Consider the following 12156-nt stretch of genomic DNA (forward strand, 5'->3'; position numbering starts at 1 on the left):
ACTTAGACGTTTCTAACACCTATTCCTTCTAGACACTGATGCAGTTCTCTTCCTTTTCCATGAAGCTTCTTTAGACTACTCCAAAATCTCATCCCCTGAGTTCCTGTAGCACATCTTTTTGCGTCATGCTCTTTAGTCTCACTATATACTATACTAGTTACTTTTGTTATTTTATGCACTTTTTTTGTTTCTCCTAATAGGTTTTTACTTTAAGGTTAGGTTCCTTATCTTAGATGTCTTAGTATGCCCAGCTGTAGTACAAACTTTATAGTGAATAAAAATTCAGATGCTGATGGTAAAAATATATATCAAATTTGACATGTGACCACAAATTTCTGATCACCTGGTTTTGGAGTAATAGACAAAATTTTCATTTCAAAATACTGCATTTGAATATCTTTGAGTTTATCACTGTGATATGAAACACATGACTTTGGGGGAGTAAAAGGCCCATTAGGAAATCTGCTTTTTCTGGACCTCTAGATACCAGGATAAAATAGAACTGTAAAAGAAATCCAAGCCATAAAACCTTTTCCTTATGGAAAATTCTATTTTATCTCTTTTGTTAGGAAAGAAGATAATCTTCTATTCTAAAAGTTACTTCTTTCTATATTTTTGCCAAATTTGTTTCTCCCAAGGAGCATTTCAAACCATTCACTAAACTTAGCAACCTAACTCTGGCTGGCACACTGACTTCCCAGGACAAAGAATTTAATGTACTGAGCTCTACTTAATATTTTTCTAGGTGAATATTAAATCTTCTTTGCAGGGTTGGATCTACCACTTCAATTTTTGTAATATCACAACCACATTTATAAAATATTTAACAGATTGCTAATATTTTTAGATGGTAACAACAACTATTAAATGGAAGCACAGGGCAATCATTTAATGAAAGAGGGTGAAAGCCTCACAAAATTAACGAGAATAAAAATCAAGGCATATTGATTTCATGTCAGTTGAAAACAGCAGACTAAAAGAGATCTGCAGTGAAATTATTCACTTTCAATTGAACTTTATGCTCATTTTTCACAAGTAATTCACAGTCACATCAGCAATTTACTCTGATATGAAAAGAAATGTAATACATGACAATTTTAGTCAAATAAGATCTTAATGTTGAAACTGAAATCCCATTAAGTGCTCAACACTTACCTCTGCATTGTAAAATTTGGTTTTCACATCCAATGGTTTGAGAACCTAGTTGAATAAAGCATATCAATCAAAGGAGATTACTATCATTTGACCATTTATTTTGTTTATCTGCTTTAAACCATAGAGCTTAAATTTGTCAAAGGCATTTTCCAATTTTAATTGTAATAGACTTTTCTAATGGGTATGCAGTACTCTTGTAAAAACAAAAACAATCCCAAATGCATTTTTAAAAAAGCCACCGTAATTTCTTGACTGGGTAATAGTTACATGAGTTATATGGATCTGTACTTCATAATAGTTTGTTAAACTGAACACATATATTTTTGTGTATTTCTCTCTATATATTTCACAAAGCATGTTTATCAAAATAAGCAATCAAACCTTTTATTTTCTTTTAAAAGACATGCAAAATCTTAAACAGATGAGTGATAACAAAAGCAATAGAATAAAGCAAAATTTTTCTTCCTATTGCTGGTACTTTTTCTTCCACTTACAAACAGAGGAATGAAAAATATATATAGTATCATATCTAGATCTACATAACTGTATATGGTCATCTCATTTCCCTATCCACACACATACATGTGTTAAAACAGTGGTTTTTAACTATTTTTGATTATGGACTTCGAAAATTGTGTATAAATAAAAAATTCTAACTACAATTTCAGTGACTCATGAAGTCTCTGAAGGAAGCTTGGTCCACTTAGCCCAAGGCAATAATCTCTCATTTAAATATTTCCTTAGAAATCTGATATTATTTACACTTATTTTGTCTGGACTTTACACTTATTTTATCCATCTTTTAGATTCTTTTGTGTTTTGTCAAGGCATGAAAACACAACAAATTGTTTTCTGGATAAAACATTACATTTCCAATGATAATTTCTCTTTTATTTAAATTACTTTAGTCCAACTTTAGATTGCTAGTAACCACAATGATAATTTCTCTGCTTTTATTTAACTTACTTTAGTCCAACTTTAGATTGCTAGTAATAAGACAAATCAAAAAATATTAAGCTATTTGCTTTATTTGGAGTTTGTTTTTACTGCATATAAATAGTAGTAATCTCCTAGGGGAAAAAAGGGCATCTAAACACTATTTACCACTGTCATATTCAATACCTGAAATTTGAAGAATTTTCTAAAATACATTTTTTCTCCACCCTGAGTTGTATAACTCACTGCACACACCAAGCTGAAACAGAAAGATGTTTTAATGATTTTGAATCACTATCAATTTTGTTTTTTAATAGTTAATCTACTAACCTTCAATTCTACCAACAAATTTGGAAAATATTTATACTATGACACGAAAGTGCAGCCAAATGAGCCTAGAGCAGGAAAAAAAGAGTTCCAGTAGATATGGATATAATTCCATGAACAAGAAAGCTGATTAGTAAAATAAGATATACCATTTTTAAAGCAGGAAGTCAGAAACTTTTTTCTTCAGAAAGTAAAGCATAAGCCAAAATAAATCACAGGATAACTAAATAGTTGAATGTAAAAAGTTAAGTTCATATAAACTAGAAGAAAATACAAATTTTTAAAAAATTCCAGGATGAAGAAAGACTTTTTAATATAAATGCAATGGAAAGGAAAAGACTTCCACAAATTTAGAAATTGGATAAATCAAAAACACTAAAACAAAATTTTAAGAAGGACAACAAACTGGGAAAAAATGCTTCTAACAATATGAAGAGAAATTTTTATAAGCAAAACAATATCTCATTCAAAATAGAAGAAAAGGATATACACATAAATTGTAGTACCATAATCGACTAACAAAAATGTGGAAATGTTCAGCCTCACAAGTAGTCAAAGAAACAAATTAAAATAATGAAATAAGATTTTTCCTTATCTTAGGATTTGGCAAAAATTCTTTCCAAGAAATATCAGGGTTGGTGAGAGTTTAGAGAAACTGACTCTCTTTATACTGTTGGTGGTTATGAGAAATTTAGAAAAGAATCCTTCAGGGGCTTCCCTGGTGGCGCAGTGGTTGAGAGTCCGCCTGCCGATGCAGGGGACGCGGGTTCGCGCCCCGGTCCGGGAGGATCCCACGTGCCGCGGAGCGTATGGGCCAGCGAGCCATGGTCGCTGAGCCTGCGCGTCTGGAGCCTGTTGCTCCGCAACGGGAGAGGCCACAACAGTGAGAGGCCCGCGTACCACAAAAAAAAAAAAAAAGAATGTTTTCAAAGAATACTGACTAAACTGGGTTCCTGGTGTATTAACAAAGATAAAACCATGCGTAATATGATCAAAATTCTATAAAATATTATATAAGTTACTTATACACATCTGTTTTATATATATATGCACATAAAGGATTGAAATATACCAATATTATAATAGTGGCTATACTAGGTGGTGACATTACAGGTAATTTAATTTCTACTTTATACTTGTACCTAGTAGTAAACTAGGTGCTAGGTATTTAGAGTTCATCAAAACTCAATACCTGCTCTCCAAGTGCTCACAGTTGGAAGCAGTGTAGCAAGGTACAGGTTATGAAGTTAGATTTAGATTTGAGTTCTATGTCATTATGTGCTAGCTATTAAATTCTCTAAGAGTCTCATTTTCTGTAAAATGGGGATTTTACACATTTAATATCATTTCAATAAAAACAATTTCAACAAATATTGACCACTGTTCTCGCTAAATCCCAGTGATGCAGGTGACTTTGTGGAACTCATACTTTAATGGGAATGGCAGGCACTCAGTAAGTAATGTCAAGCATAAAAGACATAGAAAAATATGACAAGTTGTGGATGCTATAAAATAGACAAGAAGGGGGATTTTATCTAGTCTAGGAGGTCAAAAAGTCTCTTTGAGAAAGTCATGATGAATCTGAGATATGACAAAGTGGAAGAAAACTAAACAAAATGACACAGGCATTCCTTTGTAAGGGAAGGATACATTTCAAGTCACAGAGCAGTTCAGAGGTAAAAGAACTGCAGAGTAGAGAGGCAGGGAGGGAAGCATGATGAAAGGTGAGAACTAGAGTACGTAGTTGGTAAGGATTAGTTGTGGAGAGCTCTGCAAAACCTATACAGTTAGAATTTCCTAAGGGTAGTAGGAGATCACTGAAGTGTTAAGTGACTTATCCAAGATCACATAATTAAATAAATAATCAAGGTAAAATTTGAACTCCAGAAAATCTGACTCAAAGCTCATACCAACCACAGAATATATATTAAAAAGTGCCTACAACAGAGCTTGTCACCAAAATGAATTAAATAATAGATAATATTACATATTTCTTTAAGACAAAGAAGAGAAGCAAAAATGGTGATGTTAAGTGGAGATGAAGAGAGGCTACTGAGAGATAGTTAACAAGAACTAACAGGACTTTGTGAATCAACTGGATATGGGGGTGGTAAGGCAGATAGAGAAGTCTAAAATTACTTTAGATGGCTGAAATTTTCATATTTGCCTCTCAGACGAAGAAAAATACAGCATTCACATTCAAATACATACACAGGCCAGGAATACAGAATTTGAGATTTTTTTCCCTCATACCTCCACTTTGGTTCTCTATTTTTGAACTCTCAGGGTAGAGTATATTTATACAGTTAAATACAGAACTGAAAAGTTGTGAATTTAAAAATAAATGTTATTAACATCAGTTAGCATTTCAAAAGAATAAATGTACTTTTAGAGTGCTACCTGAGTTTTAAAGGTTTGCATGGATTTTTATTTTTAAATAAGATTGTAGATGCAAAAATGAAACTAGAGATAAGTGAAGATAAATTAAGATATTTTTTCCTTTCAAAAATAAACATTTTGTTTAAAGTTTGTTTCTGGCAAGCATGTAAACATGGTACATAAAATTCCTTCTGAAGTAGGTTCTTAGGCTTAATAACAAGTGGAATAAGTGGAAATAAAGCAAAAATTTCAAATAAAGGCATATATAAGTAAAAGCCTCTGAGATCTAGTAAAATTAATTCTTACATGTGTGTTCCAATCTCCTTTACTTCATGGTGTATGACATCATCTATACAACAATCGGGTTTAAGTTCAGCCACTGCAGCATTGGAGGCTGAAAGATTTAAACGCTGAGAACTTGTCTGAAGATCAGCCTTGAAAGAGAGAATAAAATCCAAATGAGACTGGTTACCTACAGGGTGTGGATAAGTATGGGTGGAAAGAATAGGGGAACAAGAACAAGAAAGTAGGGATGAAGCGGGAGCAACACGTCTCTGTGTACATCTTTTTGTATAGCTCTGATGCTTAGGAACAGGGTAATGGTTCACACACACACACACACACACACACCTAAAAATAAACACTGATAAAATCAGCTATAAAGTAGGGGGAATCCAAAATGTAATACAAACAGTACCACATGAACCTAACTGTATTACAAATGAACACAACCATACTGGGAGGAGGAGACAGAAAAAAGGAACTAAAGTTTGGCAAACGAAAGCTAAAAATGAAAAGAGCGGCACACAAATATTTTACTCTAGCTAGCCCATTTGCTGTTTTGCAGGGGTATGGATTAGCGGTTCTGAAACTTCTACATGTATACTAGGACAAAACAAAAAATATATATATTATGGATAACAAGAGACAAGTTTCTTACTTTTGGAGAAAAAAAGGTACAGATAAGGAAAGAGAGAAGCCTGCAATGAAACCTTTGGTGCTGGACTGGAATTTGGGGCATCAGTATGAACATACGGTTTTGAAATTTATACATATACAGATGGATATTACAGAAACATATATAGATGTGTACACATGTGTTAGTATATAACACTAAAAGGTAACAGGTAAATAATCATTCAAAACAGTATTAGATGTCAGAGACCAGCTGATTTGTAGAACTAGAGATCAGCATTAAAGTCATCAACTAAGAAAGGACCATTTTCTCTCTTGCCCCTACCAAGTTACTTTCTATCATATTCCCTCCCTTATTCCTTTTGAACATTGATCATTTTCTCTAATTCTCTTAAATGGCATCCTCCTTTAAGCTCAGCTACTTTCTATCACATTCAATTTTAACTTTCTTTGTAACATTTATTATGATCTATAATTACCTTATTTATGATTTTGTTTACCTGTTTCCTTCTGTCTCCCCTACCAAAGATGCAATGTCTGTTGAGGCAGGAACCTCTTGCCTTCTCTTGTTCACCACTATAACATGGTGCCTGGCACACAGTAGGCAATTAATAAATGTTGCATACTGAATGAAGTTATGATAAAACTTCAAGGCAAACGTCAAGACAAATTCAGAGAAAGCAAAGATCACATTAAGTCATGGGGATTAGGGAAGGTTTTGTCCATAAGAGTGCAGATTTTTTAAAAGCTTTTTGTTTTTTTTTTAAATCAGTTAACAGGTTTTCTGCAGTTAATTCTAACCTAACACTCTTAATGCAGCACTTCCAAGTGGAATATTTATTAGTGCTGTCTTTTTTTATTATATTCAGTTATTAAACAGTAGTAGCTCACATTTATTGGGCACCTACTATGTGCAAGGCCCTGTTCTAAGCACATTACTCATTTAATGCCCACAACCCTGAAGTAGGTCATTATACTATCCCTAATTTACAGACAAACCAAGGCACATAGAAGGAACAACTCCCCTTAGGTTATACAACTAATAAGTAATGAAGCTGAAATTCAAAATTCTTTAACAAACATTTTAGAAATTAGAGAAGAGGGGGAAAAGAAACAGTCAAATCCATGGGCTTTCTGTCCAATGTGTTTTCTTATGTATCATTTTCTAAACATTAATCATAACTACAGCATGTATTATATATGGCTGAACACTTTTACTTTTCTCCTTTTTCATCTTATAAACACTGCTGCACTTAACATTTATTTCCGAATTACCTATGAGGGCTTTCCCAGGAGCTGGAGATACACCAGTGAACAATAGACCAAAATCCCTGCCCCTAGGAAATTTAAATGTTTGGGGAAAATAATATAGAGTAAAGGAGGAATGGAGGGCTGGCTTGAGGTAGGGGAATACAATTTAAATTACAGGGTCGGCTTCATGCTGCAAATTGGTTTTTGGATGAGCAGGATTTAAAAAGGGAGAGAGGAAAGGGGAAATGGAGAATCACTTCAAGTAAGTTAAAAAAAGCAAAACACCTTAAGTGTAAAAGCTCAAGATCAAGAAAGAGTTCGGTATAATTAAGGAATTCATGTTAAAAAATAAGAAAAAAGCATTTAAAAACATCTAGACTAAACTTCAAGCGAACAGAGGCCTTGTCTCTTTTGTTTCCTGCTATAACCCCAGTATCTAGAATTGTGCCTGGAATATATACTTGTTGAATGAATGAGCAAATGCCTATTACTCACCATTGGTTCTCAAAGTATGGTTCCCAGACTAACAGAATCAGCATCACCTGAGAACATGTTAGAAATGTAAATTCTGGGAATTCCCTGGTGGTCCAGTGGTTAGGACTTTGCGCTTCCACTGTCAGGGGCCTGGGTTTGATCCCTGGTTGGGGAACTAAGCTCCCACAAGCCCCGTGGTGTGGCCAAAAAAAAAGGTAAATTCTTGGGCACCATTTCAGATTGATTAAATCAGAAACACTGGAGGTGAGGCTCAGCAATCAGTGTTTTAAAAAGTCCTCCAGATGATTTTAATACCTTCTAAAGTTTAAGAACCAATAGTACAGGGACTTCCCTGGTGGTATCATGGTTAAGAATCCATCTTGTAGTGCAGGGGATGCCAGTTTGATCCCTGGTCGGGGAACTAAGATCCCACATGCTGCGGGGTTACTGAGCCTGCGTGCCACAACTACAGAGCCTGTGCACTCTGGAGCCCATGCAACGTAACTAGAGAGAAGGCTGCAAGCTGCAACTAAGACCTGATGCAGCCAAAAATAAATAAATAAAATAAAAATAAACCACCAATGGTACAGATCATTAAAGTTATTTATTTATTTTTTTTGCGGTACGTGGGCCTCTCACTGTTGTGGCCTCTCCCGTTGCGGAGCACAGGCTCTGGATGTGCAGGCTCAGTGGCTATGGCTCACGGGTCTAGCCGCTCCGTGGCATGTGACAGGTGGACTCCCAACCACTGCACCACCAGGGAAGTCCCTACTATTTTTTTTATTTATAGTACACTACGCTGTCTTTTGTTTATAGAACACTTCATTTTTTGGTAGCATGCTAAGGTTTTCAGACTTACTGCTGAAAATTATTTTTCAATTAAAAAACAAACAAAAAACCCCCTAGTGGTTTCCAGTTAGACATGACAGATTATATAGCATTTTTATTCTCAAAAACAACACTAAGGGCTTCCCTGGTGGCGCAGTGGTTGAGAGTCCGCCTGCCGATGCAGGGGACACGGGTTCGTGCCCCGGTCCCAGAGGATCCCACATGCCGCGGAGCGGCTGGGCCCATGAACCATGGCCGCTGAGCCTGCGCGTCCGGAGCCTGTGCTCCGCAATGGGAGAGGCCACAAACAGTGAGAGGCCCGCATACCGCAAAAAACAAACAAACAAACACAAAAAACAACACTAAGATGTCAGTAAAGGAATTAAAAGAGTACAGATTCATAATCTCTTTTCCACATTCCAAAATTCCAAGAGCTATAAAAAATTAAACTTTTGAGAGCAGAATTCTGAGTAGCTGAAGTAATGGCAGTAGAGTAACTGAATCTCCTGAGTCATCCTCAAATAAATAAATAAAATTTTAAAACTATATAAACTCAGTGTTAGTATAGCTAGAGAGCAGCAAATGTCTAAACTTCAAATTTCTGCAAGCTATTTCTCATGCTCTCGTCATAAGCCTTTGCAAAGAACAAGAGAAGTTCATGAAAAATTGAGCTTAAGAGAGAAAAGGAAGGTAGAGACAGGCCTAAGAATGATGAAAAGTACTGCCAGAAAGACAAAGTCTATCCTAAGTGTCAAAATACTGAGAAAGTGCATTACTGGAAGATGACAGCACAGCCTACAGGAGATATAACAGTATGTTTAATGGTGAAGAGGCAGTTCTGGCAAGATAACAATTCAGGGGAAGAAGAGAGTTAAAAAGGAGAAGAACCTTTTGGACACTGTCAGTGAAGAGAAAATGAAGCAGGAGGAGAAAATTGAGGATGCTGTCACTTAAAAGAAAGAGAAAAACTGAGGAACACTCAACCCTTTATTCTTCCACCACCCTCCCAAAAGCCACCCGATAAAGAAACGACACTTTGCTTGCAAGGCTCTAAGAGAGTATTCTTGAACTAAGAATATCAAAGCACCCCAAACTGCATTTCACAGAATGCAAAGCTAGCAAGAGTCTTAATCCATACAAAAATACTATTAAAAAAGACCACACAATGATAATTTAAACAATTCACTGATCCAAACTGCCACCAAAACCAATAGTGAAACAGAAGAAAATTGCAACACAATATTCAAAGTGAACTTAATACCCTCAAAAAAACATTTGGAGATAATTATAAAGCACCCAAGGAAATATAGATTTGAATGAAAATTTACTAAGGAAAACTAAAGAAAAGCAGGCAAAGAAGAGCCAATTTGTATGTAATTGGAGTTTGTAAAATGATAAACAAAATGCTAGTTCTTAGTTAAGAGTAGGAAGACTCTTGGTGGGCACTGTCCTGCTCAATAAACATTAGCTATCTCTGTTATTACGCCAAACACCACTGCCTTTATAGAAATTAAAACTGAGCAGAGCCCACAGAAATATAATCACATATTTTATAAGAAATACACTATGGTAATATTTGTTCTTTTTAACATTGACTTAAATTACACACATTTGCTGATTTATTCATCTTACAAAAATAAATTCAACATTTACTGAATGCAAACTGTATGACAGGAAAAAAGTATACATTCTCGAAGTTCTGAAAGTCAGTCCTTTTCATAATCAAATGCAGAGGTCAGCAGACTTTTTCCTTAAAAGGTCAGATAGCAAATATTTTAGACTTTGCAGGTCATACAGTTTGTTGCAACTACACAATTCTGATGTTGTAGCTTGAAATCTGCCACAGATAATACATAAACGGATGAGTGTGGCTATGCGTCAATAAAATTTTACTTACGGACTGAAATTTGAATTTTATATAATTTTCACATCACAAAATAAGCTTTTGTTTCTTTTTAATCATTTAAAAATGTAAAACCTTTCTTAGCTCATTCTTAGCATAGCTTCATACTGTCTTGCAAAAACAGGCAATGGATCAAATTTGGCCTGCACGCTATAGTTTGCTGACTCCTGATCTAATGAAAGGCAGAAACCCTAACCATAGAGTGACAAACATATGTACATGTATGCAAAAATTTGCATCCAGTTTCTGGAAGTTGGGTCATATACGGAACTTGGAATATTTTCTCTCTGAGATCCTTTTCAGTTCTCGTACTTGCTGATTCTTTTTCTTTTTTTTTGATTATTTTTCAATCTCATTCTAACTGGGCTTCCCTTTCCCTTCCATAGGCGATGCTGTAGTGACCTAAACTCACCACTGGAAGACAGCTTTGACCACTTCTCAACAACATACGATGAATTTTTCCTTTTTTAATGCCCTTTCTTTTCGGGAATAAATTTCCAGTTGTTTAACTGAGCTAGCATATTCTCTCTCTTGATTTCTCAAAACTGCAAGAATATTCTAATTGGCCTATTTCCTACAAACCATCCCATACAATGCTTTCATGATAGTCTTCCAACATAGCCTGAATACCTCTGCTCAAAAGTCTCCACTGACTGCACACTGTCTTAAAATAACCTTAGCCTTAGTCTTGCTTTTAAGATGCTCCACTGTATGGCTACTACATATCTCTACAACCTTGCCTACTCTTACTAAGTGAATTCTGTTCACTGCTACAAGAACACATTACGTATTCCTATGTCTCTGCTTCCGATTACCATGTCCCTCTTTGTCTTTTCTCCTAAATCCTGCCATTCTTTCGAGATCCTCTTGTGCTCCCTCTCCTTCAATAAGCCTTCCTGAATGATGCAATCCCCAGTGATCTTTCCTCCTCTTTCAAATTTTATTATGTTAATCACAAATTATTAACAAAAATTTAAAGTGTTATTTACCTTTGGTACATTTTCTCATCCAAGCTATCACAAATTTTGAGGATAAGGAAAAATGATTCTGTGCACAGCATATCTTAGAACTTAGGTGTTCAATTAATACTTGTTATTAATGACAAGTAAAAAGTCCAGTATCAAGCAGGTATTTTAATGAAGTTTCAAAACATAAGAAGAGAAATTAAAAAGTTAAAAAAAATTCTCCCAAATAAGAATGCCACTTACTTTAACCAATATATCTTTTACAACTTGATTGCTATCATTATGAACGCTGATATAACTGGAAAAGGTCTCTCCCAAAAATATATTCCTGTGAAATAAAATAAATTTTTAGGCAGAAATCCATTCAACTTTTATCATAAATCTTCTATTTGTGCACCACTGAGAACGTCAAATGGAGAAATTACTAAAGGATAGCGATCAGGTGAAATACTATTTCAATATTTCTTTGTTTACACTAGGCTGCTCACTCATTACCTAGTGCAATTAAAAATACAGATTTAATCTATAAAACATGCTATATATCTTGACCCTCAACTACTGCCAAAACTGCCAGCCCTCCTAAAAATGTCATTGAAATCAGATCCATGTTAAGAGTCTGAAGATTTGATACTGAGGAGGCTAGAGAAAGGCAGTTTTTGAGATAACTTATGCCCCGAACCTAGAAGAGACCAAGTTATTGATCTCAGAGTATTTTTTACCAATTTATTTTCTTTTTCTTTTTCTAAGTCATCCTAATAAAAATAATGACTAGTGGCATTACTTTATAAGTATATGTTATATATATAATGCATATAAACATATAAGTATATGTAGATATATTTATAAAAATATTTTAATATGAATACGTTTTTTACATGAATATATTTCTAAGTTTTCAAGACACTAGTCAATGACCACATTCTGTAAACCTTTTGAAAAAACCCGAAAAATTCCTTTTGGTCTCAAATTGTCTCAGTTGCAAACAGAATGGAACCAGGGACTTCTACCTCAGTAATAATCTAG

General features: G+C 34.8%; 1 protein-coding gene across 4 annotated transcripts in view; it reads right to left on the bottom strand.

The window, feature by feature from the left end:
- The window catches only part of TRAPPC13 (trafficking protein particle complex subunit 13), a 34880-nt gene that overhangs the window by 10539 nt on the left and 12185 nt on the right, over window positions 1–12156 (bottom strand). For all 4 annotated transcript variants that reach the window (XM_024753070.1, XM_024753071.1, XM_024753068.1 and 1 more), the window contains exons 4-7: window positions 11377–11461; window positions 5104–5231; window positions 2278–2350; window positions 1156–1200 (exon numbers count right to left, since the gene is read on the bottom strand). In XM_024753070.1, coding sequence (XP_024608838.1) covers window positions 1156–1200; window positions 2278–2350; window positions 5104–5231; window positions 11377–11461 — 331 coding nt within the window. The remainder of the gene's footprint in view (window positions 1–1155; window positions 1201–2277; window positions 2351–5103; window positions 5232–11376; window positions 11462–12156) is intronic.

The sequence above is a fragment of the Neophocaena asiaeorientalis genome, unplaced genomic scaffold, assembly GCF_003031525.2.
Source record: "Neophocaena asiaeorientalis asiaeorientalis breed wild unplaced genomic scaffold, Neophocaena_asiaeorientalis_V1.1 scaffold399, whole genome shotgun sequence".
NCBI classification, from domain to species: domain Eukaryota; kingdom Metazoa; phylum Chordata; class Mammalia; order Artiodactyla; family Phocoenidae; genus Neophocaena; species Neophocaena asiaeorientalis.